The 26810-nt window shown below is 41.3% G+C and overlaps 3 protein-coding genes across 15 annotated transcripts in view; 1 reads left to right on the forward strand and 2 right to left on the reverse strand.

The window, feature by feature from the left end:
* The window catches only part of KLHL6 (kelch like family member 6), a 252558-nt gene that overhangs the window by 121468 nt on the left and 104280 nt on the right, over positions 1–26810 (reverse strand). The window lies entirely within an intron of this gene.
* ARHGEF4 (Rho guanine nucleotide exchange factor 4) overlaps positions 1–26810 on the reverse strand; it is a 155743-nt gene that overhangs the window by 91350 nt on the left and 37583 nt on the right. For 2 of the 4 annotated variants that reach the window (XM_081008392.1, XM_081008393.1), the window contains 2 exons: positions 2892–7232; positions 149–469 (listed from right to left, as the gene is read on the reverse strand). In XM_081008392.1, the coding sequence (XP_080864518.1) occupies positions 149–469; positions 2892–7232 (4662 nt within the window). Of the gene's footprint in view, positions 1–148; positions 470–2891; positions 7233–12294; positions 13002–26810 lie in introns of those variants that run through there. The other 2 variants (XM_081008390.1, XM_081008391.1) reach the window with 2 other exon arrangements.
* GPR148 (G protein-coupled receptor 148) overlaps positions 14703–26810 on the forward strand; it is a 110777-nt gene continuing 98669 nt past the window's right edge. For all 10 annotated transcript variants that reach the window (XR_013987181.1, XR_013987182.1, XR_013987183.1 and 7 more), the window contains exons 1-2: positions 14703–15232; positions 15323–15405. The gene's annotated coding sequence lies outside the window, so the exon portion shown is untranslated. The remainder of the gene's footprint in view (positions 15233–15322; positions 15406–26810) is intronic.

Below are 26810 nucleotides of genomic sequence, written 5' to 3' on the forward strand. Positions count from 1 at the left end.
TGAGGAGTCTCAATGCACAAGTGACTGCCACATGCTGTTAGAAGTAAAGAAAGCAGCAGAACTGATTAGAGGAACAGCCTGAAGAGAGAAGACAACAGTAGAGAGATGCAGCCAGAGAGACGAAACAATATTATTTTTGGTTCCTTACTTTTAAATGATCCTCTGGGAGGTTACTTGATTCAATCTCTCTGTCTGACTGTGCCTCTTTAACAAGCTTCCTCTTCCGATTCCTTTCCATCCATGTGTCATCAAAGCTGAAACGCTTGTATAGGGGTCTGTGTCTCTTCCTCTGGGCATGTTCTTTGGCTTTCCCCTCCTGAATATGGAAGGGAAGTATCCAGGCCTTGCTCTCTATGTTTGAGAGTGAGGGTGGAGATAGTGGCATCTGAGTAGACCTCTTTCTGCAATGGAGACCCCATTTCTCACCTGGTCTCTTTTCTGGTGGGATTTGACTTTGTTGGATATTCTCCTGTTTTATAAGTAACAGGTGAAAACAAAACAAAAATGTTGTTTCTTTGTCTTTTGACTATGCTGGGCAGCTGACTATAAAGCAATCATGTTGAATCTGGAATGTCATGTTACATTTGTCCCTCTTCAAAGTAATAACATCTGTGCCTTATAAACACAACCTACTGGAGCTTCTAATGATACCCAGATCTTTTAAGTGTGGACATCTCGAGCTAAATGAAACTCAATTGTGCACTGGTCTGCATAAACACGTAGTGTCAATAATCATGTTCTCATGCACACTGAGGGAAGAATCACAGTCATGTTGTCAGCACCCTCAAGTAGCTGTCAGAGACCAAAGACCCTGGCAAGTCCCACTAGCACTGCTAGTCCCAGGGTATTGTCAGAAGGTGCATGAAGCCACCACTTGGTGCAGGGCTAGGGTTGGTCAGTGCCATATGAAAGTGCCAGATACACATCTGCAAATCAGAGGGAATGCATCACCCAAAAAAGAGGACAACACATCTTGAAATAATTCCTATAATTTAAATAGGAAGACTGCGACAAAATGTGACAAGATAACTGCTCAGTTTGCTGTCTGGGTGCTTCAAGGCCCCTGCTCTTTCATCTTAAGGTTTCTTCAAATAAAGAACTGCCCTATTTACAGTAGGACACATGACCACCCAGGCACAGTTCTAACTGTAAATCCAAGCATGAATATCTTGCAGTACAAAAAATTGCCCCCAGAGGGCACAGTGAAATGAATACGCTTCCTTCCTCCACGAACTTTCAGATTTTTGTTTCCATACACTTGACTGATGCAATTCAATTTCTGCCAATCTTTTTTTTTTAGAATCCTGCCTCCTCCAGGAATGCTGAAGCATCTCCCTCTGATCACACCATTCTCTGAGACAAAGACTGTGTTCACACGTGCAAGCCAGATGTATTTTTCTACTCCTTGTGATTTTTCCACATGAACCTATGTTAAGTTGGCACTACGCAAAAACACTCTACTATGATCCCCCCAGATACTTCACCTGGAGCATTCATTACATATATATAGGCGTCAGATGAAAATGTTTCTCTTCAACCAGGCTTTTGGCTGATTCACAGTCTATGGCCTTTTAAATGTGTCTGTGGGAGGGGGGGATTACTGGGTTTTTTGTTTTCGTTTAATTACACATTTTGTGTTCTCATTTTGTATTTTTATGTTGTGAACAAGCCTGTGATCTTCGGATGATGGATGGTATACTAATAATAATAATAATAATAATAATAATAATAATAGAAATATAAAAATTGCCATCATGATCCCAGCACAGTGAGTCTCTGCAGCAATCATTCCTTGAAGCAAAAAAAAATTGGTTGTTTTAAATATAATTTGTGGGTTTGGTTATTTGTTTTATTTTAGTAAAGGTGGCTGGCCCATCACTTTCCTTTTAGTGTTTCTTTATCCTAAGGCTGAGCTATGGGACTGCACTGCACTACATCTGCTACTGCACTAACAATGTGGCACAAACATTGGCAGACCCATGAGACTGAAGCCGAGTAGACACCATACATTTCAAGTACATTTAAAGCATACACTTTAATCCTGGGAACTGTAGTCCATCCCTCACAAAGCTACAATTACCAGCAACCTTGACAGTTCCCAGGATTCTTTGGGAGGGGTACTTTAAATGTGTGATGCGCATGCAGTCTATATCTTTGCAAGAAAATGAACCTTGAAGAAAGTACCATAGCTTGGATGACATGCTTTGCATGTCAAAAGGTCCCAGGTTCAATCCTTGGTATCTCAAGTTAAAAATGATCAGGTAACAGATAACTTGAAAGTTATCATCTGAGACATTGGAGTGCTGCTGTCAATCAAAGTAAAGGGTTCTGGGCTACATGGACAGATTTGTCCATCAGGTCAGGGTATGTTGCCGGCAGGGAAACCTTTCACATCCCACTGAAAGACAATGGTGATGTCAGCCACCATAATTTCAAATCAAACAAGATATATTTAAAATGAAGTCTGTCCCTTTGTCTGTGGTTTACATGGGCACCTCTTCTGACATAATGTTTGGGGAATCTGATTTAAAACCAGTCTCATGATGACTACATACACGTGGACTCAATTGTTTAGCCACTTAACTTCTCTGGTTTAGACCAGTATGCAGAATGGCCTGGTTGTAGTTCTGGAAAAGTTATACATGCATGTAGTTCTGAATGTAGTTCTGGAAAAGTTATACAGATAATTAGTTATGATGCCATATGTCCCTGCATATGCACTCGTAGATTCACTGTGACATTCTATATTCCATTTCACTGCTTAGCATATGGAAATGGGCTTTGTTTGGAATGGAAATGGTTTTTAGAAAGAAATAAAAATAAATAACAATGATGCCACACTCCAAACTCTCAAAACTAAACCACATCATCACCACCACAAAGCAACTCACCTCATCTCTAATGATATCACTCACTGAAGAAGTTGTGTCTAAGCTGATTTGTGACTGGCTGCTTATCCCACTGTCCTCTCTCAGATAATCATTATCCAACGAATGCATAGATTGCAAGAAACTAGGTCTAGGCTTCAATGTCTTTGGCCTCTCAGGTGCTTCCAAGTTGCCATCAATCACCGAGATGTTTCCAAGAGATATCATTGAAGTGGAACTTAATCTTCCAGGGTAATGGAAACCCTTGCGTTGAGAACCAGTTCGAGGACTCTGTGGCTTGGGACTCATGGGTCTACATGGCATATCTTTACGTTCATACATTGACAACTGGGGGCAAGAGGGAGTGAAGTGAGAAAATGATGACTGCAGGTCAATCGGACTAATTGGAGATTTCAGCCAGAATTCTTCAAAAGATGTATCTCCATCACTGCTCATCGTCTCCTCTTTCCCATTGCAATCTAGGCTATGCAGACATTTTATATTCAGTTCATGATTCCTCCTCTTGGTATCCATAGATAGAAAATTACCAGTCCCAGAGGAATCAGAATGTCCACCATCTACAGATGAGCCATTAGACACACTTGATTGCATAAACTCTTGTCCATTGCAATCTTCCTGATTTTCCTTGGATGGTCTTCTAGGAAAGCTGCCAGGGATCCTGCTAGAACAAGAACTCTGCTGTGTTGGAAGAGGACTATTTAAGGCAAACCGCTTTTGGCCATCTGTCTCCTTACTTTTCAGAAATGCTTTCCAAGTTGTTTGGTGCAACTTGGCTTTTTCCTTTTCATTTTTCACTGAAAACTTTGGACTCTGTTCAGCATTTTCCTTCTCCAGAGATTTAGATTCAAAAAAACTTGAGAAGGATCTGTGGGCCAAGGCCAGCCGACTCCTGAATCTTTTACTCTCCGTGTTTTTGTTTCTTTTAAAGTCATTCTCAGATGAGGATTTCTTGAGTTCAGGATACTCCACAGACTCATTGTCATTATTCTCAACAGAACCTAAAACTTTCCCTTCAGAGTGCTTTCTTCTTGTCATTATGGGAGAAGAACTTGTGCCCATACCTTCCAAGAGTATCCGGCCAGAGCCAGAAGCCTTTCTTAGGCTCATTCTGTTGAAGAGTCCAGCAGGTTTCTCATAAAATAAGTCATCATCGTCCAAATATTCTGCAAGGCAATGTTCCTTGCTTTGGAAAGCAGAGCTGGGTGAACTGCTTTGAATATACTTCAAGTCATCTTCTATCTCATCCCCTTTATCTCCATCCAATGGTTCTGTCTTGGCCTTGACACTATCTTGATTTTCAGCAGACATTAGTTTAGATTTCCTGAAGGATGCCATTTTTGAAAAGGCTAAAAATTTAGACTGCTTGGAAGATTTCTCTGTGGCCCCAGCCTTATTGTTTCTCTGAACTGCCTTGTAGAAACTGCTGTTACTACCCAGGAAGTTAAAAAGGTTCTCATTTAACTCCTCACTGTTTGTGCTTTCCATGCTGATATTATCTAGGCCTGTGGTGGTATTATCTTGGCTGTCCATTCTCACATTAGTGTCACAGATATCTGTGCTTGGATTCCATTGACTGTATCTGCTAATGCACTTTGGCTCCTCAGCAGAAAAGCTCCTGTTCAGTCCTGTGCTTGGAGAACCTTCACAAAAGCCTGTTTTTCCACGTGCTGTATCACAATGTTTGGTGCCTTCCTTTTCAATAATTTGCTTACTATGGACATTATGTCCTAGGGTCTTATCACCAGCAATGACATTCTTACTATTGCTATTTATTTCCTGTGTTCCTGCAGTGATAACACAAGTGTCTCGCTGTCTATTTTTGGTCACAGATTCATCTGCCACTGTATAGCCTCCTGGTTCAAACTGTAGGTTTACTGCTTGGACCGATTCTAAGACAGAGTCACTTTTCACTCGGGAGGGCTTGATTAGCAGTATCTCAGTATTAGTGGCAAGTGGTTCTAAGAACAAACCATTTGCATACCCCTCTTCTTTCCAGTTTTGTACAGTACTTTCCATATTTAAATTTGTCCTAGGAGAATTGTTCTCAAGACTAGCTCTTGTATTAATTTCAGGGGCAGGCACTGAAGATAAATCAAGACCCATTGCTTCTGCTTCCTCCTCACCTTCTTGGGTGGAGATGCTAACAGGGAATTCATCTTCACTGCCTGATATAGCATGTACAGGCAGAATTTCATTTCCACAACAGGGTTGTGCATTTGGAGTCTTCTGTGGTTTTGTGGTGTCCACCATGGTGATGAGAGAAGAGGCTGAGTTCTCATGTTCCAATGTCTCAGTGGTTAATTCATCCACATAGGTCTCACCATCCATCTTATTTGACAGTAGTCCTTTTTGATCAAGAGATTTAATCAAGAGAGGTTTTAACTCTGAAAGATTCTCCAATTTTTCTTCCTGGCAAATGTGATGTGGTGTTGGTGTTAGTTCGAAAGCAGAGACATCTTCACCACCACCACCACAATAAAAATCCTTCTTTTCTATTCTTGTGAGGTGCACATTTGTTCTCTCCTGAATGGAAGGACATTTTAAGGCATCAGACGCCCTGCTCATGTTTTGAAGCACTGTTTCCTCTTGTTGCCCCATGACCTTTTTTCCACTTAATGTCAGAATGCCATCAAACATTCCCCAACCTAATCCAAATTCTGAATCGTTCCTTATCTCAGCTGCCCCTAGAAAGGCCTCAGTGTTTTGCGTTTCAAGGCATTTTTTCTCCATGTTCATCTCTGTGCTAACAGTGGAAGCGTGGATGCCGTAAGTATTGCCATACTTATCTGCCATGCTATAGCCACCCAGATAATTCTCTTGGGCTATAGCATCACGACTGTCAGATTCAGAGCTAGGATTCTGAAGGAACGTGTTAATTTCTATCTCACCCTCAGATTTGAACTGATCTTTTCTTAGAACTATTTTGGCATTTATATTTGCTGGTAGAGACTCCAAAGCTGAAGGAGTTTCCAGTCTGGAATGATCCTCTGAGTGATATGGCAGCTGGGATAGGGTCAAAGAATCATTCTCTAGTGTATCTGCTCTTTTTGTTGAAAGGCGAAAGATATTTGATTTATCATGCAAATTCTTACTGGTATTCCAGTGGGATCTTGTTGCCAACTGGTTCTTATTTGAGACTAGATGAGTATTAAGAAGTGATTTTTCAATACCTGTCTCTTTTTCTATCTTGAAGGACTTCTGTGGGCAGTCACCAAACCTTTCTAAATTGCCCCTTACCTTTTCATAATCCGACATTCCTAGGGGTAATCTGGAGCACGACCAACTTAATTTATCAGCCATGCAAATACAGTCATTAGCATGTTCCCTGACCTCTTGGGCACTTATGTTTCCTGGGGAACTGTGCCATGATTTCATTTCTACAATCCCTGGCTTTGTGGGTGGCACCAGAAATGTAGATTTTATACATGGTAAACCCGTGGCCTTCAGCTTTGTGTCACACAAGTGTGCATCTACAGGTTTCTGACTCTCAATACCATTCTTCCTATTGCACTTGGTGTTCAGTATATACTCCCGTTTACACCTAACTTTGGATGATTCACAGTTTCTCTTACAAGTTCTGTTTGTTTCTAAGTGAATATTCGGCAGACTGCATCTTGAAACAGCTTCTGAGTGGGCAGGAGGATGTTCAGTCTCAAAGGAAGTCAATGAGTTTTCAGAGTTTGCTCTGTGACAAGCAAACACTGATCGTCCTGTATTTTTATTGCCTTTGCCAACAGCACCTTCAGCTAGATTTTTTGAGCAGATATGCAGGTGTGGCTCTCTGTCAACAGATTTTGCCTCCACTACCAATGAGGCCTCTGTCTGTGACGCAAGGACCTCTTTACTAATGTTAAACCCTGTGCAGGTAATACTGTAAGGTAACACTTTCTCATTTCCATTGATCTCTTCTGTTTTTGAGACTGCTGCCTGTACTTCCAATTCACCTTTGCCAGCTGCTGTGTGCAAAGGTGAAGGCAGTTCCCCTGCTTCCTTATGCATGCATCCCAGGTGTCTTGCACACTCAGCCTTGGAGGGAGCTTTTTCTACTTTTCCTTCAGCATACTTCTGCCATGGTTCCTCTAGTTCTGCAGAAAGGCAGAATGAACTCAGGCTGGTTTCTCTTGTTACATCACTGGCAAAAGACTCCGAGTCTGATGCACTTTCATAAGGCTCTGTCTTGATGTCTGACAGTGATTCACTCTGATGTGACTGGGTCTCAAAATAGTCTTCATCAGTTTCTTGGCCTGATCCACGAATCTCCAACTCTAACGTACTTGGGACCGAAGAACTCCGGTCTTCTTCAAACTCTCCTTCACTTGTGCAATTTTCTACTGGCTCTGGGGCCTGAAAAGAAAGAGAAAAGAATCTATCAAAGATGGAACCCCACAACAAAATGGTTATTATGGAGAGAACTACTAATCCACAGACTTTGATTTGTATTTGGATGATATGAAGAGGTAATCTTGTATGATGTGGCTGGGTAACTTCAGGCCTGGGGTCCAAATTTGGCCCTCTATCTGACCATTGGAATTCTCCCCAGGCCATACACTCTCTTTGGACATTGAAAGATTAGTCTTTCATATTTCCAGAATAATACATAATCTTGCCCAGACTCTAAATGTTAAAGCAAGTTTCTACCTCTCATAGCTGCAGATGAAAATGCGGGCGGGGGTGTGTGTCTCTGCTGCTTAGGATAGGGCATAATGCAGCTCCTGTCTCCCACTGTAGCACTATTCAAATTGCATCAGATTTAAATGCACAATGGCACAGCTAAATTAAAATGCCTTCAAATTCTTACTTTAATATATAAAGTGCTTTCTGGGTTGTTGGTATCTGTCTGTCTCAAGAAACCAATGGAGTGCGCCTCTGGGGGTGAAGTCAAACCACTACATTAGCAGCTTTCCTGGTATGTAAAAGCATTTCTAAACCACTTAATATTTTTACACTCTCTAGGCAGTGTACACTATAAATATGCATTTTATCCCCAGTGCAAATTCTTTTGGTGATATCCAATCTTAACAATATTCAGTGTAGACCAAGTGAAATCAATAGTCTTCACTTAATTCCCCTGATTTCAAAGGGTCTACTAATATTGGATACTTTTAAACTAGTGAACACAGATGATCTTGTATGTATTAAAAGAAATATATTTTAACTTGTCTGATGGTTCCTAAAATGTGGGAACTTAATTTGAATTATGGAATGAACATATGTTTTCCTATTCCTACAAGCAGACAAGTTCATAAACATGTGCATTACTTATTGCTAGCCATCATTTCATGCTACAGAAAAACATAGCCTCTTGGGACTTCTCCTAGGGGTGTGACATTTCTAGTACTCAAATGTTAGGAGTGATTCTCTCTGAGAGCACAAACGCATTAACATTTGAATAAACACAATGTGGGTCAACATGCCATCAGTGCAAAAATGCAAAAGAGTTGAAGCGATTTTATGCTTCCTGCTTCCAATAAGAGACTGTGCCGGTCTAAGGAGAGAGAATTCTAAAGTGTAGCTGCCACAACACTAGAGGCCCAGTTCCTTCATTGTGTGGAATGGACCTCCCGATAAAATGATATCTGCAGGAGGACCTCATCTACAGAGAACAGCGAGTGATTGGCTATGTAAGTGATCCCAGGTTGCATAAGGCATTATACATTTAAAAAAAACCAGCACTCTGAATTTAGTCTGGTAGCTGATTAGCAGCCAGTGAAATTCTTTCAACAGTGGAGTTGCATGTTGGTGATATTCTGCCTCAGTGAGCAGTCGGCCACAGCATTTTGCAACAGCTACAGCTTCCAAACCTCAAGAGCGGTCCTAAGTAGAACACATTGCAATAATCCAGCCTGCACATGGTGGTGGTCAGGCTATCGTGGTCCATCACTACCATACAGTGGTGCCTCGCAAGACGAAATTAATCCGTTCCGCGAGTGTCTTCGTCTAGCGTTTTTTTCGTCTTGCGAAGCAACCCTATTAGCGGCTTAACGGATTAGCGCTATTAGCGGTTTAGCGGCTATTAAAGGCTTATCGGATTAGCGGATTAGCTGCTAAAAGGCTATTAAAGGCTTAGCGGCTTAGATAAAGGGGGGGGGAAGCGGAAAAAAAAATCTCAAGACTCGCAAGACATTTTCGTCTTGCGAAGCAAGCCCATAGGGAAATTTGTCCTGCGAAGCAACTCAAAAACGGAAAACCCTTTCGTCTAGTGGGTTTTCCGTCTTGCGAGGCATTCGTCTTGCGGGGCACCACTGTAGTTTTGTTTCCTTCCCATGGGCCTAGCCAAGGGGAGGCAGCTGCCCCCCTAAAGTAAAACAATAGAAATACTTAACTGACCAATCACATCAGTTCTACCCCCCCCAACAAAAGTCCTGACCTCCATAACAAAGTCCTGCCCCCCCCCCCGCAAAAAAATCCTGGCTACACCCATCCTTCCCCACTACCCTCACCTCAGTGGAATATATGCCTAGCAATGCAAGGGCTCTCTTTAAGGATAACATCTTGCACTGTAGCCTCTGGACCTCCTTGGCCCAGAGGAAATGCAGAAACTACTTTCATTATTTATTAAATTTGTACCCAGCCCTTCATCCATAGGTCTCAGGGCAATTCATAGCATAAAAATACAAGATAAAAATACAAAATACACAATAAAAACACGAACAAGAACAAAACAAATCACATTCCACATAGTAAGCTGGTATCACTTGGTTTAGATGTTTCTGTGAATTTCCTTATTCTACAGCAAACCTTTCTTTTTTTATCTTTATAAGCGGTATGGTGAAAAATCACTTAATCTAGCTGATGAACCACTGAACATTCATCGCTCAGCACACAGTAAGAAATGTCTTTGTCATGTTTACACCAGTGTTACAGATGGGACCTATGCAAAGAAGGAAGAGAGATGAATGTCTCCCAAAACTCTGGGGGCAGGAAGTGAGCACATACTATGGAAAAACTGGTATACATGTTCCTTTGGAGGAAACACCAGTGAAAGTGCGCCAAACATGTGTATCAGCCCCAAGAGGGCATCTGTTCCTTTAATAAGCACCAAGAAAGAAGAGTTTCATTGGGTGCAGCATTTTCCCTTCAGTGCTGAAGTGGAAAAAGAAGCCACGCTTTATTGAAACTTTGCTTCTGTGCAGCACTTACAGAGGCCCTCACAGGATTTGGACCTGATAAGGATTAAGGATTTTACAATCTCCTTTTCCCGCTCTCTTGGCTTTTCCACTACTACCACTCTGAAGATTTGTTTCAAGGAGGAAGAAGTTGGCAGTTGCCTTGGAAACTGGGATGTTCTGTAACTCAGAAGTGATGGGGGGCATAAAGCAGTACCTAAGCAGCCACCAAGAGTTTCTTCGCCTCCATCTGCTTCAGTCACTGTTGAAGAACGACCCTGTGGAAAGGGAAATGGTAGCCTCTGGCAACACTGAGGCCACAAATACCCAAACACCAAGGAGAAAGCACAGGCACACAACCCATGACAGCAGTCCCCTCTTCATATCAGTCATTGAAAGAACACAGTAACAAAATCACATGAGATGGGCAGCATTTGACTTTTTAGCAAGGCCACCCAGAGCAGGACGATATACAAGAAGAACCTGTCTGGTCACGCCTGCATTTGATGATCCTTCCACATGAATGATGTACCGAGAAAAGCAGTTTCTTCCTCAGCTACTGGCTTGTTTGCAGTCTTGACTTTCTCAATGCAAGCAAGGAGTAGGTGTAAGTGATTCAGTCATGCAGCCTCCACAAATTCCAGACTTCAGCATCATCTCGTAGGGCAGGAGGTTCTAAAGACTGTCACACAATCAACAGCCCAGTTTTTATTTCACAGGAATTAGTGGGTGGGGGGCAAAAATAACCAAACACTGCTGTACATCATATATCGATCAACTCGATTCATGCCACGTATCCGGCACTCACACTTTCCAGGAAAGGAAAGAACAGAAATTTTTAAAAAATCAGCTCTTGCAGGGAGGAAAAAAGATGAGAAATAGGATAGCCACAGTGCAACAAGAAATACTGTTGTCAAAGCAGCATACTGAAAAGCAACTTCTAATGGAAATGTCTAAATCTATAATCATTCCTGACCACTGGTCCTGTTAGCTAGGGATGATGGGAGTTGTAGTCCCAAAACATCTGGAGGGCCGAGTTTGCCTATGCCTGCTATAATCCTACATGCATTGAACTGAGCAGGAAGTTGGCAAGTTTGTAGTGCAGTTTGATTTCCAATACAACAGTAAGCAAAGCTCAGGAACTGAAATTTTCTTAAAAGTTGTGCCTCTAATCAGATACATTCTGAAGAGGTAAAGTAAAATTTCACATCTTTTGGCTTTTCATCACTTTCTTTGACATTTTTTCCTAGAAATGCTAGGGGGTTTGTTGCCTTTCATAGGTAGAAGAATTACTGAAGTGACAGGAGAAGCTGTATGTACCAAGTATCTTCATGGTACACAACTACATAAAGCACTATTGCTAACTCCATGTCAAGAACTGACAAAACAAGTTCTGTGACTGATCAGGAAGAGGATAGGAAACCTGTGGGCCTCAAAAAATGGTTAGACTACACCTTCCACCATTCCTGACCAATGGTCATGCTAGCTGAAACTGATGATACTTGGGAGTCCAGCAACATCTGGTGGACCACAGTTTCCGCAATTCTGGTAGCATCATTTCTGTTTATATAATCTTCTCACACTGAAGAACAGAAGAAGACCCTAGTGTGCCCATGACCCATCGAGTCCAACATCCTGTTCTCGCAGTGGCCAAACACATGCCCATAGGAAGCCAGCAAGCAGGACCCAAGCACACTTCCCACTAGTACCATTATCTCATCCTATAAGTTATCTTTTATAAACAAAATACATAAGGAAACAAATCCTAAAACAAGTTCAAATGTTAGTAGAACTGATGATCAACAAGATTAGCTTTTTTTAAAGCAGATGTTGAGAGGGGAGTGGATTTTCCCATTTACCACAAAATTCTGGAAAGAAATTATATGATGAATAAATAAATTATTGGATGTTCCTCTTCCTGCAGATCTTAAAATTATATGATCAATTTATCTGAATACTGTAAGACAGGAAGGATTGTTTTGTATATAGTCCTCAGCTAAAATGTTGATAACAAAGCTCTGAAAATAAAATAACTCATCCATCAGTGGTCAATTAAAGTCTGTGAAATCGCAAACACAATGAATCTATAAGACAACATTTTTAAAAGGGTTGATAGCAAATCTGAAAGAGCAAAAATCCTTAGCCAAACTCTTACACAACTCTAGAATGATAAAACTGCTAGTAACCTCTTGCTTTGTAAATTCTTTGAGTTTTATCAAATTTATTTTACATGCTTTTCTCTGTGGTATAACATGATAATAAAACACAGAAGTGCATCATTGATGCTTTTCAGAACATACCATTTTGCCTGGAACCTTAGATAGCTTCACACTGTGGCAATGCTGGAAATTGTGAGTTTTCTTTCTGCCCAGGTGGCATTTAGTTCCATGTGAAGGCATCACTTTTTCTTTCCTTTGGTATAAAGATCCATAATTCTTATAGCCCCTCTTTTCCCCATTCTTATTGTCAATGATTTGACGCTCCCATTGCTCTATTGCCGCTGTTATCTTATTGGGTGCTGTTTTAAATGCCGCCTCCATTTGTGACCCCAGCTCCACAGCCTTCGCCAGAGTTAGAGAATCTATTTGCAAAAATAGGGTCTCCCTAATTCGCCAGTCTTCTGCTTTCTCAATCAGCTGGTCAAGCACCAGCTCATCCTGCAAAGGCCCAAAATCACAGCCTGATGCCAAATCCCACAGTGCAGAAGCAAAACTCATAAAGGTCTCCCCAGGAAGTTGCTCCCGCTGCCGGAAACAGAGCCTCTGGATTCTCTTGAAAACACTTTGCCTTGGTGTGAAGTCTTCCTGGAACTCATCAATAGTCTCAAATAATGCAATGGAGCCCAGCTTTGTCTTCTGATTTCCCCAACCAAAACGGTAGGGAAGTTGGTCCTCCATGTTCTCCCATCCAGATAAACACATGAAGAATTCAAGAGCATTTAGTCCATGTGACTAGGACTTCTCCCCACTAACGTTTGGGGGGAAATAATAGAAGAAAGAAAGTATACGAGTCCACCATCTTCCAGTCACAGCAATGTAACTGATAGTAAACACACCACTTTGCTTTTCTAATTAGCAGGTAGGCTTAGTCAGCAGAGTCACATTTAGACTCTTCCCCATAAACTGACCTGACCTGTAATTTGTCATCTGGACATCTCCGCCTTTTAATTTCTTTGTTTCCTGAATATTGTTCGTGGGCATAAAAATCATTAAAAGTACTTATTAGTGCTTATGAATTCAGAATACTACATTGCCTCAGATTTCCTGGCATCAGAGGCAGATAGCATCCCTCATTCAATCCCAGGTAGACATAAAACTCATAATAAAACAATTTCCAGATACCAAGAGAAGTAAACTGGACACAGCAAAGCCTAAAGGACCCTCAACAGAACAGAGGCAAATATTAATAAATGGGGTGGCGCATTTGATGGTGTAGTGCAGCTGCTCTTCATGACAGCCCCATAGCCACAATCAAAATAAGCTTTTAAGCAAAGCCCAATGGCTCCAATATCAAACTACCTTTTTTTCACACCGGCACCCCACTTTACTTCACATCCAGCCCAATGAAGAGTTCCAGTGGACTCCAAAGCTTGCTCATTATTTGGTGGCATTTGATTGGCCATAATAAAGTTTGGGTTTTTGGGTTGTTTTTCCCCTCAAACAAAAGTGGCAGTTTCAACCTGAGCCATGCATGCAAATTGAACAAACATCTTCCTCTGCTTAGCTTACCTCCTGGGTTCCTTTCTGAGAAGAGTTTATTTATTTGGCATCAGATAATTGGAAAATAGCATCCCAGTAGATGGTTATCATCCCTGCTGTGAAATAAGTGTCAGTGCTTTATCCCTGACCCATGCCCACTTCGCAACATCACTGAGCACCTTTTTGATTTATTTATTTTTGAATTTTTTTGATATTTGGAAACCTAATTTCCACACTTCAAGTCCTACCCAGTATTTGTAGCTATGGGTAAGAATGATTACCTGGAAGGCTGCCGAGAATACACGTGAGGAGACTTGTTTCCTACAGTACTGGGTGTCACTTTTACCACCCACATCATTCATCTAAATATAGCTCAGTCTGAACTCAGCAGGCAGCAATCACAACTGCAGAAATGCAGCAAGACCACTCTATAATGAGCATCTTCCACAAACTGCCCTGAAAATACATTAAGCTTTTTGGACATTTGAGCATTTCTGAAACCAGTGCCAGATTTACGTATAAGCTAAACAAGCTATAGCTTAGGGTCCCACACTCTTGGGGGCCGCCCAAAAAATTAAAGGAAAAAAAACGGGATGTACATTTCCAAAATATAAGATAAGAAACAAATAAAATAAAACCTACATACAGCAACTGTGTTTTATGTTGTGTAGGCTCCTATGATGTAAATAATGGGCCCCGCCTGCTCCCTAAAATATCGCTGGTTTGCTCATTTCAACATTCTGCATGGACTGGTTACATGGCAACTTGTGCAAATGGCTTTAGATACCCATTAGGTCCATAAATTACCATATAGCATATATTCAACCCAAAAAACAGAGACAATTTGTTGTTGACAAAGGACAGCTAGACATATAGAGGGTCCCATTACCTTCAGTAGCTTAGGGCCTCATGAAACCTAAATCCGACCCTGCCTGAAACATTAAATATGAACACCTGAACATGCCCAGCTGATACTTTATTTTATTTTACTCCCTCCTTCCTTACCAGTCACCCCACCTTCTTCAAGTCAAAAAAACTGACTCGGGGAAGGGACTAGTTGACAGCTGAGGGCTCCTTTCCTCGCTTGGCCTCTCCTTAACTGTAAATACTGTGTGGAACATCACTTCCTGCTGAGGGACCAAGTGACCTGAAGACAGAAAACTACGTCCCACGATCCTTCGGTAGAAAATGGTGTTGCTCAGAGTGTCATTTCCTGCCAAGGGTAGCTGCCCTCACCTGTGTAAAAAGGAGTCTGTTACCCTATCCCAAAGTTTGGCTTTTTTTGGCTTGCAAAGAGAAGAGGCGGCTGGCAGGAAAATGACAGAAGCATTTTGAATCCAGGCAGACTCAAAGCAGGCTGTGACCCAACTCCTAGGCCTAAGAGGGCTTTGCATCCTCCATTACAGAGGGCAGCCCTCCGCCTAACAGAGTTCTCTATTTGAAGGATTATTGGGGTCAAGTCTGATAAGATAAAGAAAGATAAAGATAAAGAATCACCTGAGCAGCCGTGCAAGTCACCTGTTTAGTCTTCTCCATTATGGTGAAATATATTGTATTTCTATTTCAAATCTGATGCAATTTGTTCTTCTCTTTTATTCTCTTTTTTGATGAAGCTTTTCCTCTTTTCCAGCAATATGTAACCTGCCACGCTTCTTAGATCGTAATCCCATATGTGTCTACTCAGAAGTGAATCCCATTGAGACATACTCCCAGGTAAGTGCGTATAGGATTGCAAACCTAATGGGCCAGACATTTACAGCAGGTGGAGTCTGCATTACAAACTCCCCACAGTTGCAAGACTCTTGACATCCTTTTGTTGAGCTATGAGCAGCCTCTCTTAAAAGTATAACAGTTTAAAACTCCCGATTCTTTCAAACTTCTTACCATGTAACTTTTGTGGTTCTCTGAATCAATCTGTGCTGATTTTCAGCAATGACTGTCATTATGCAAAGGAAGGGACATGGCTCACTGACAGAGCATCTGCAAATCAGTAAATATGCACTAGTTCAAACTGTGCTTCAGAAAAAGTTATGACAATAGATCCAAGTTCCAGGATTCAGAAGCACAGAATTTAGTTCAGGGAACCACCAAAAGGCCAGAATCTAATGCCTGGACCAAGCTAATAGACCCAGTAGTGGCATTTCCATAAAATTATCAGTTTTACAGCAGTTTAACTTTTGCAGCTTCTCCCAGATAATCCTGGAAATTGTAGTTTGCACAAACTAAGCTGTCTATCCCTCCCCCACAGAGCTATAGTTCCCTTGCCAGGGTACGTTGATGATTATATAAACCATTTTAAATTTAGAGCATAGATGTATTCACCATTTTACACAAACATACACTCCTTAATAAATCCCTGAAAAATAAATATAGAAAATAATAATTATAGTCTACAATTCTACTTGTTAAGGTGTGTTAGAGTAGGATGGAACAACCAAAATTGTCTTAGAAAAACATGTAATCTTAGCAAAGTAGACCTAAATGACTCACATGGCCTTGTGGGAGCTGGAAAACCATTAAGTCTTATTGCTTCATACTGTAGTAAAGGTGACAGCCATGACCATTCCTAATGCTGTACTTATTCTTCTTACTACAGTCACAGTGCTCACAAATTGCATGCTTGTAAGTCACAATTTGTGGTCCAAAAGCAAGCAAGTTTCTCAAATATGCTGTGGAAGGCATTACATCTACAGCAGAACTGTATCTAACTTCTCAAACAGATCACAATACAGTACGTACTTAAAAATGGTTTTGTAGTAGACACAATTTACCTCCTAGAATGGGAGTATGGGGTTGTGTAGGAATAAGCTCTGTTCCAATTTTAGGCATGTAGGAAGCTATGGTGTATTCTCATTTACAGGCAGGAGTCACCTGAGAACTTCTGCATGCAAAGCAGATGCTCTACCACTGAGCTATGGCCCTCAACCTATATTTTGTTTAAATACATGAAGGTCAGAAGCCACCATGATCCCAAACCCCACCATTCCACATATTCAGCAGTTCAAGGCTAGTCTTCAGATATTCCTACCTCATTACAGCAAAATGTATATAATTGACTGGTATAACTATATCCTTTTTATTACTTCTTTCTGTGCTTAAATTCATTTTGTTCCATGTATGCTACTGACACTGCTTTGATATCCTGCACCCACATGAAACGGTTACACTTGTTATACTTGTCTGGATCATGAGGTTACTTTAGCTCCAGGACAATGCTCATAAGGAGTCACCAAATGTCACCGTTTCCTGTCTAACAAAATGAAGGCTCTCTTTTTTCCCAATCTGATATTTTTCTCAGCTGAAACATTGGATCTTAGATGGTGTAAGCAAATAGTTTTGCGTGAAATTCCATTATTGTGTAGGTATTTCTGCATTTCCATACAGATTAATTACCGGTAAATCCCAATATATACCACAAGGTGTTTAGGAACTGTTTCCAGCAAAAACTAAAGGCATGAATTAAATTAACATCTCTGTGGTAATTTTTAGACCACTTCTGAATGACAACATATCATACTAGGGCAACTATTTGTCCAGTTAACTGATTATTATTAGTTTATTTTTATTATTCAATTTATATACTGCCCTTTATCCGAAGATCCCACAGCAGTGTACAACATTAAAAACCTAATTTATATTGTATAGTAACAAAAGACAATTAAACAATCACGGGGGGGGGGGGGAATCATAATAACAGTCCCCCCACATTTAAAAGGCCATAGCTTGTTTAATGGTCAAAGGCCTGGGTAAAGAGGAATGTTTTCACCTGGCATTAGACGAGACTCTCTGGGGAGAGCATTCCACAGATAGGGAGCCACCACAGAAAAGGCTCATTCTCGTCTTGTCAACGCCTTGGGGCAGGAGAATGTGGAGAAGGGCGCTGGATGACAATTGCAGGATCTGGCTTGGTTTGGATTGAGAGAGGCAGTCCTTAAGGTATTGAGGTCCTGGGCCATATAAAGCTTTATAGGTAATCAAATGGCTCTATTATGTCACAGGTTAACTTCTCCCATGGACTAGATAACTGACAACATGGCGCCTATGATTTGTCATTTGTGGTATATGATAGTTCAAGGGTGGAGATGTGTTTTTCAACCCAAGGGCTGCATTCCTTCATAACTAACCTTCCAGGGACCCCATGCACACAGAGGGCTGGCCAAAGGCATATCCACAGCAAGCCAGCCACACCACATTCTTTTCCATACATATTATGCACACCTAATTCAGTCTCAACAGCCTATCCACATACTCTCCTTCATCTAGAAAGAAAGCTAAAGGGGAAAAAACCCATGGCACCAAGACCCTTTATCCACTCAATATTTTTGTCCCTCTCTGGCCAGCAAAATCTTACTGAAGTTAACATTTCATTAGACTAAGACCGCTTCCATACCATACATTTAAAGCACTATAGTACTGTACTACTTTAACAGTCATGGCTTTATCCAAAGCATCCTGGGAACTGTAGCTTGTTAAGGGTACAGAGAATTGTTAGGAGAGCCCTGTTCTTGCAGAAATACAATTCCCAGAGTTCCATCTCTAGCTCTGTAAGGAGATTAGGGATTTCCTAAAAACCCTCAGCATGATGCAATTATATTAACAAAATATCTGTGCCGGCCTCTGCAGCAAAAATGATAAATCTAGCAACTGTTTCTCATACTGTTTTGTTGGCCAAAAGGGGCTTTGCAAGGTTTGCAACCAAGTCCAAAGAACGATGGAAGCTTATCTTTGCTGCCCATTTCTGGAGCTTCACAAACAATGTTTACTAAATCAGATTTTGGTAATGTGTCTCTCGGGGGCTGGGATATGCCCTAGATAGGCCACTGAATCTGTCTTAGATTGACATTACTCCTGGCTACTTGTTTGCATGAGTTTTTGAAGTTTTTCTAGGACATTTTTCAGAGTAATATCGTATTCCTACTTGCAACAGCCCTGGTTTCTCCAACGATTGCATGCATTATTCTCTGAAAGCACAAATTCTGCAGATAGCATGCTGAATTGTGTGTGTTTCATTCTGTTCTCTTATTTGCTTGTCATTGTTCACAAAACAAAGGAAAAGTGCAATAAGAAAATACAAAAGTTGAGATACAACAACAACGACAAAGGTTCTCACTTTGGCAGCACATATACAACAAATAAAAATGGAACGATACAGAGAAGATTAGCATGGCCCCTGCGCAAGGATGACAGGCAAATTCATGAAGCCTTCTATATTAAAAAACAACAACAACAAAGAGAAAGTTGTTTAAATTTGCATCATCATCATCTTTATTACAGCCACAGACCTGCATATGTTAAAATAGAAACACACAGTAATTTAGGAAATAAAACAGATAAAATGGGTAAAATGTGTGACTCAAAGAAGGGGAGATGCATTTAAGAGAGACTTAAAATCAGCTAGAGGGTTAGCGCAAGCAGTTGCAAAAGTAACTGTAGAAGGGAGGGTGCAAGAGAGGGCACAGGTCTTGCATATGAGCCTTCAGTTTAGGTCTGGCGTGTGACCCAAACCATTATTTGGCGAATGTCCATCATGGCAGCGCAAAATCTGACTGCTGAATATATTATGTCTGGGTTTGCATCTTGAAGTAGCAAGGAGGTATAGAGTTGCTCTGTCCATCCAGGGAATTTGTGTAGTATTGGCAGGATGGACCTGACTTGTATGCCTGTATAATATAGGCAGTGGAAGAAGACATGTTCAGTAGTTTCTAGTTGCCCTGAGCCACAGGGGCATTTCCTCTCCTCATATGGTACCTTCCTAAAATGGCCTTCCTGGATAGCTGAATAGCTGGATAGCCTTCGCTGTTTTGGTATTTCTAGGTTTGTTATATATGGCGTTTGGGAATTAAGGTATCTTTTGCTTTCACTGATTAAAAAATAAATGAATTGGGATCTGGCTAGATCTGCTTGGCATTCTATATGTTCCATACGCTGTTTAATGGGTTTTTTGTTTTTACTTTTTCATTTCCCATGTCAAGTAAAATTCGCGGGGTAAAACCTTGGGTTGTTGTTTTGTTTAGCACTGATCATTTCCAAGTAATTCATAAGTCGTCCTTTATAATTAGGGGAACAAGGCCATGCAGGAAGAAGGATAGACTCAGCCAGTAATTAAGTGTGGCAATCCACACTCTAGTCTCAGTTCTTACAAGTCCAGTTTCTAGGTGTAGGATTGCACTGGAAACATTTTTGGGCACTTGTAGGACTGATCTTAGAAATTTAGATTGTACCAGTTCCAGTGTTGCACAGTTGGGGAGGGCAGTTCAGCACAATATAGCATCCTCAAACTTTGCCTTTGCACAATATAGACTTTGCCTCAAACAATTTGAAGGCTGCAGATATCATGTGCCCACTTTTGGTCCTGAGATATTTGAGTATGGCCGTTGCCATAAATTGAAATAAGCCTTCTGGAGCAGTAAAATGCAGTATTCCTATGGTATGTCTTCTACTAAAGGAATCTCAACTCTACCTGGTGATGCCAAACATTGAAACTAGGACTGCGACAATGGAAGAAGCCCGTTTCCTTCCCGCCCTGGTTATACTTCCCAGGGGCATGTGATTGGCCAATGCACTGTGGAAATCAGGAAGCTGGATTAGACAGACTAGTGTCTGGTCCAGCAGGGCTCATAATGTCCCCCCACTCTTTTTCCTATTCTTTTCCTCCTTCCTCTGCTCCTTCTCTCCCCAATGGACCTTTTCTGAAAAATAAGCTGGGAAGGAATGGCAGCTTCAAGGTTACAAAAATGTAGTCCTTCAGTTTACCTATGGAGGTGGCCTGGTTCACATGAGCTGTCTTCATCACACAGAGAGTTTAATTCCTCCAGAAAGCCAGCTCTCATTGATCACAGCCAGCATGACTAATGGCCAGGGGTGATGGGAATTGTAGTTCAGCAACAACTGGATGGCCACAGATTCCCCACTCCTGACGTAACGTAAGTTAACTTTTCAAGTGCACCTCTCAGGCTACAACCCCCTGCACATTCACTTGGAATATGCCCTATTAAATACAGTTTAAGAGTAAATATTACAGAATGGGGCTGACAATATGTACTTTGGATGTACTTTTGTACGCCTGGTAAAAGTACATCTGAAACCCTGTGATATATTATTACCGTAACTGCTAACACTACAACTAACCTTATGTTCCCAAATAAAATATAGCGATCTCTCACATTTTTAGATGCAGATTAAAATCTGTCTGGGTTTGGACAGCCTATGTCGCCTGATAATTATGGGTGGAGAGGTAGAGGACCCTGTCATGAAATCCACTTACACTACCCATGGGTGTCTGCAGGAATTTTTCCAGGGAGGAGTACAAAGTAAAACACTGAAAGGTGGAACAGGCTGGTTTCTTGCAAAAGATTGTGAAGAATAATGCCTATACATTTTGCCTCCTATATTAGGTTCCATAAATGCTAGAAACATACTCTTTTTTTTAACAGAAAGAAAGAAGGAAAGAAAGAAAACTATGGATCTGGAAGGTATTATTCATAATATTTATTGAATTTATATGCTGCCTTTCATTAGAAGATCACAGCGTGGTTTACAGCACAAAAAGACAAAATAAAAATACAAAATATATATCATCATAGTAAGAACAACAACAAAAAAGAAATACACCCCCCCAAAACACATTTAAAATGCCATAGATTGTTTTATCAGCCTAAAGACATGTTGTGAAGGTGCCAGGCAAGCCTCCCTGTGGAAAGCATTCCACAAACGGGGAGCCACCACAGAAAAGGCCCGTTTTCATGTTGCCACCTTCTGGACCTTTCATGGAAAGGGCACATGAAGAAGAAAATGGTTCACTGTGGGGGCCAAATGTGGATCCCCATGGCCTCAGTCCAACTCCCCCCAGTTTTAGCCAAATCATGCCCTCTCACATAGCCTTCTAAAGGCAATCAGTAAGAGGAACAGCTCAAAATGGTTAGGGCGCTATCCCTCTTCTGATTCTTTGTAATTCAAACATTATCAGAGTTCTCCAAGTCATATTGCTGTTTCTCATATGCTACTCTATTCACCCTCCAAACATTTGTCTCCCTACCCTACTTTGCACTTTCACATGAATGACTGGTTGAGAACACACGCAAAACAACAACCCTAAATGAGCATTATCCATACATCCTTTTTATTATGCATTCATGATTATCTGTGCTCGTAAAGGTCAGGGAGGCTATATGTGGTAATGTTTTCAATACCTCGGGTTACATACGCTTCAGGTTACATACACTTCAGGTTACAGACTCCGCTAACCCAGAAATAGTGCTTCAGGTTAAGAACTTTGCTTCAGGATGAGAACAGAAATCATGCTCCAGCGGCGCAACAGCAGCAGGAGGCCCCATTAGCTAAAGTGGTGCTTCAGGTTAAGAACAGTTTCAGGTTAAGTACGGACCTCTGGAATGAATTAAGTACTTAACCTGAGGTACCACTGTGCTGTTTGCACCTGCAAATGTTTTGGGGTGGGCATACTGCTTCATATCCAATCAGTGCGCATTCCGTAACTTCCTGCTAAAAACCCTGTAGCTCTTTATTGTCTTGTTTATTTTTTGAACCACTTTTGTCACTTGATAGTGCAGTTATCCCTCCAGAGGGCAATAATGCGATAACACGGAGGAATATCACAGGACAAGTAACAAAGCGAAATGATGTGTGGACAATCAAATTCCCTGTTATTGCATCAGTGACATGTTGCAGAATACACCCAGTCTGGAGGGGCCTTCAGTTGTCTTCCTCCTCCTTTTGCTCCTGTTCTTTGGCCTCTCTGTGTCTTACCCATGTGGCCAAAGGGAGTACTGAAATTATCCAGGCTAACCTTTTACATAGCACAATTAATGCAGAGCATCAAAGCACTCAACCTCTTTCAGCAATACCTGTCATGTCCCAATTGCTGGCCTGCAAATTAAAGGATGTAGGGTGATTATCAGATCTGGTGAAGAAAGAAGTCAGTCTTCCATGCCTTACCACACCTCAAGAACTGGAAATAGTAGGCCAAAGTACTGTCTGTAGGTATTAAGATTCCTATCTACCTTCTCTTGCTTGCATCAATCACTCTGCTTCCGTTGAGTCAGTTCCCTTGTTTGTGACTTATTTTTAGAAAGCAAAGAAAGCCAGGTAGCAGACTGAACGCATTTAGCTCCAGAAATGGGGAGTCTGCAAGGAGCAGAGTTTGATTGCTGCATATGCTGCTTTTTGGACAGTTCCTCCCACAGCAGTTTACACTGAGGTTAAAAAAACACCATCTATAAAGATGCAATAAAACAGCAAGAGGCAGAGCAGGAACAATATTAAAAGGTAAATAAAAGGGAAACCAGATTAAACGAGTAACATGTTAAAAGGACTGGGCAAATAAGAAGCACTGTAACTGGTGCTGAAGAGATCAGGCCCTCCCTGACCAGAGCATTCCAGAGAAGGGTGTTGGCTAAGTTCTCCTGAACCGGGCTCAGAAAAGAACTTCCAGGGCCCACCACAAAGGAAACTGGAGCAGGTGAAGAATTGCCAGCTGCTTTGGCTGTCAAATGCTTTGCACAGATTAAGCCACACCTTTGTCAGCCATCTCTTGGATCGCAGGGACTTCAGGTGCCAAACACCTCCACACTGGTCCTGTGAAATGTGATGGAGCAAGGTCATTCCATTCCATTGCATACAGAAGATTTTAGGAAGAAGATTTCAAGCATTGTTTTTGACTGCTATCAAACCAGCCTCAAACAATTAAGAAATAGAGAAACTTCTCAGATGAAGAAATCAGCTAGGTAAACTTCTCAGGGCATAACTAGAAAGGGCATTTAAAAGTACTCAAGGTGGTTAGACATACATAGGCCTACACAACCTGTGAACCACCGAACTGAACTCTGCCCACCAATGAGATATGAGAGTCCACCACAGGATTAGCAAACCTCCCAGGTGTGTTTTTTTTTCTTTCTACCCCAAACTGCAAAATCATAGGGGTTGTCAAGCTGTAACTTGCAACCTACCAAGTCAAGTACAGCCACAAGGCAATCACATATTCTGGTTGCTTTTGAGTTATTATTTTTTTGTGATTTTTACTTAATTTTTGTGATTTGATTTTAAGGAATTCTATGGTAGATAGAATGTGCAAACTGCTTTGGTTGTCCTTTGCTGGAATGATAGGTTAGATTTTTTTTTACAATAACTTAATATAGGTAGGTAATTAATATGGTAATATTAATCTAGGAAATATAATTGTTGTATTATATAAGTACTTAATATAGGTAACATTAATGAAGGTAGGAAATTTGAGGGGGTTTTGCAGATGCTGTCAATGTGATCCTGTGAATATCTATTGAGAAGTAATGCTCATTGAGTTCAATGGGACCTACTCCTAGGATATATAAAGTATTGCAGCCTAAAAACACTTCTCAGTCACTTCCCATGAGGGTTTAAAGAAAAAAATATAGGAACATGGTTAATGCATCATGTAATAATTGGAATTTGCTTATTCAACAATAAAAATCCTGCTACTTAGTTAATATTAACATTAGAGCATTAAAGCACAGGTTAGTGTGACACCATCAGGCACATGTGGGAATTACAAAACCTGATTTAACTGAGAGCAGCCTTCCATCTGTAACCTCCAAAACTAGCGGGCAAATAAGTACCAAGGCTGTACTACTTTACTGTCATTTGATCAACTGTAGTGTCAATGCCAGGGTTATATGGATTTTAGACCAAGCTCCACAGACAGATAAGGCAGAACAGAAGTGTAGGACTCTGTTGATGATATTCTGCACATCACCCCAGTCTCCGAGTGCTGAGAGATTCCAAGGGTTCCAGGCGCTTAGACAGGATTTGCGTTTCATTTGGAATGATGGACCATGGGTGGAGACGGTGGTATCTTACTGTTGTACTGTTTTATTGTTGTTAGCCGCCCTGAGCCCGGCTTCAGCTGGGGAGGGCGGGATATAAATAAAATTTATTATTATTATTATTATTATTATTATTATTATCTTTATGATATATGGTTTATTTACACATATATACAACCTCAGCCTGCGATAGAGGGGTTCACAGCATTAACACCCCAAAAGTGTCTTGTTTCTGAAGCCTTGGATACAAACAGAAATCAAACATTGCTTAGACTCTCTCCAGTTGAGGAAGGGGCTCACACAAATCCACTTTCCTTTGTTTCCCTTCATGGCCCATCACCAAGTCTATCACCTCCACACAGGAAGCTAGCCTGACTTATATTTTAACACTTACTAGATCCCGGGGTTAGGAGGGGCTCTTGCATATAGCCTACTTCCCTCCACCCCAAACTCGTAATAATATTAATCTTTTTTTTTTTAAAGATATTTATTAAGAGTTTACAAATTACAGAAAAAGAGAACCGGAAAAGAAAACAATAAAGAATTAATCTAACTCATCCAATTCTGATTTCAAGCAGATTTTCTAACTGTGCCCTAATACACAAAGGTTTTGGCAGGAAGTATTGATAAGCATTCAGAAAGTAATGGGATATAACATTCTTTCTAACCCCCAAAAGATTGTATCGAGTTTATTTAAAAGCAACAGGGAAACAGTAGATTTAGTTTAGAATTATTAAATTTCTGTCAGCTTCACAAATATTTATAGCTGCTAACTTAAGTACCCTTAAATGCCCCCACCAAGTTAACTTATTTTTTTCAATAACAGACTGATAAGTCTAATGAGATGAAAGTGTATTTGCTTATACATTCTTGGAATAATAATTTTGAAGACAAGTTGCAACCATACCATTTTTCTATGGTATGTTTGTGTTGGCTTTTCTTTTTCTTGTTCAGATTTTTTCAGTATTAGATCACCATTATTCTATAATCATTGCTTTGTATATTTTTGCATTCTTACACTTTTGTAAGTTAGACAAACATAGATAAGGGTTATTTTTTAGTACTGAAATGCCATTATTTGCGTAGCAACCTATTGCCAGACTTGGAATTTGTCCAAACAAGTTTTCAAAATGCTGACTATATTCTTTCACTGCATTCTTCCCCCTTAAGGAAGGCACAGAACATGCAGTTTTGGGGAGGGAGGGGTGATTATGAAATAAGTGGGTCATTTATGATGTCGTATAGAGGCAGGGGGGGAGGGATCTGGAAATCAAAAACCATGAACATTTCTGAAACACCCCATAAAAGCAAAACTTTGATGTTTTCAAGCCACACCTAAATTGCATATTTCTACAAGATACTCCCAGACAGGTTAAATAGCAAAGATTTGCCCTGTTTTGCAGTTACTTGCAAAATTCATTAAAACAAATTAACCAAATGCAACCGAATTTGTGCACGGCATGCCACTTGGGTTTACTAGGATGTGCAAAACATGTTTACTCTCATACCAGTTAAATGAAAACCGGCTCCACCCACCTGCGTTTCCCGTAGCTCCTGTCACTGTCTACCATGTAACAAGGATTAGGTAAAGGTAAAGGGACTCCTGACCATTAAGTCCAGTTGCGGACGACTCTGGGGTTGCGACGCTCATCTCACTTTATTGGCCGAGGGAGCCGGCATACAGCTTCCGGGTCATTAGGCCAGCATGACTAAGCCACTTCTGGTGAACCAGAGCAGCACACGGAAATGACGTTTACCTTCCCGCTGGAGCGGTACCTATTTATCTACTTGCACTTTGGCGTGCTTTCAAACTGCTAGGTTGTCAGGAGCAGGGACTGAGCAACGGGAGCTCACTCCGTCACAGGGATTCGAACCGCCGACCTTCTGATTGGCAAGCCCTAGGCTCTGTGGTTTAACCCCCAGCGCCACCCGTGTCCATGTAACAAGGTGTGCTGGTCCCGGGGGTAAGGTACCTTGGGTGTAGCAGAGTCCACACGAAGAGGGGCAAGGTCCGAGGCAGAGAGCCGGGCGGGGAACAGGAACGCTGGAACAGGAGGCTGTGCAGGGAACAGGAACACCGGATGGTCGGGAACAGGAGGCCGAGCAGGGAACAGGAGTACCGGATAGTCAGGAACAGGAAGCCGAGCAGGGAACAGGAGTACCGGATAGTCAGGAACAGGAGGCCGAGCAGGGATCAGGAACACAGGAAGGTCCGAAGCCAACAACGACGTTGCTCCCGCAACCTGGGGCCGGGCTGACTGGGCTTTTATCCTCTTCTAAGGCCAGGGGCGATCCCGGCCCCCA

Source organism: Podarcis pityusensis, assembly GCF_964106645.2.
Source record: "Podarcis pityusensis genome assembly, chromosome: 5".
Lineage (NCBI taxonomy): Eukaryota > Metazoa > Chordata > Lepidosauria > Squamata > Lacertidae > Podarcis > Podarcis pityusensis.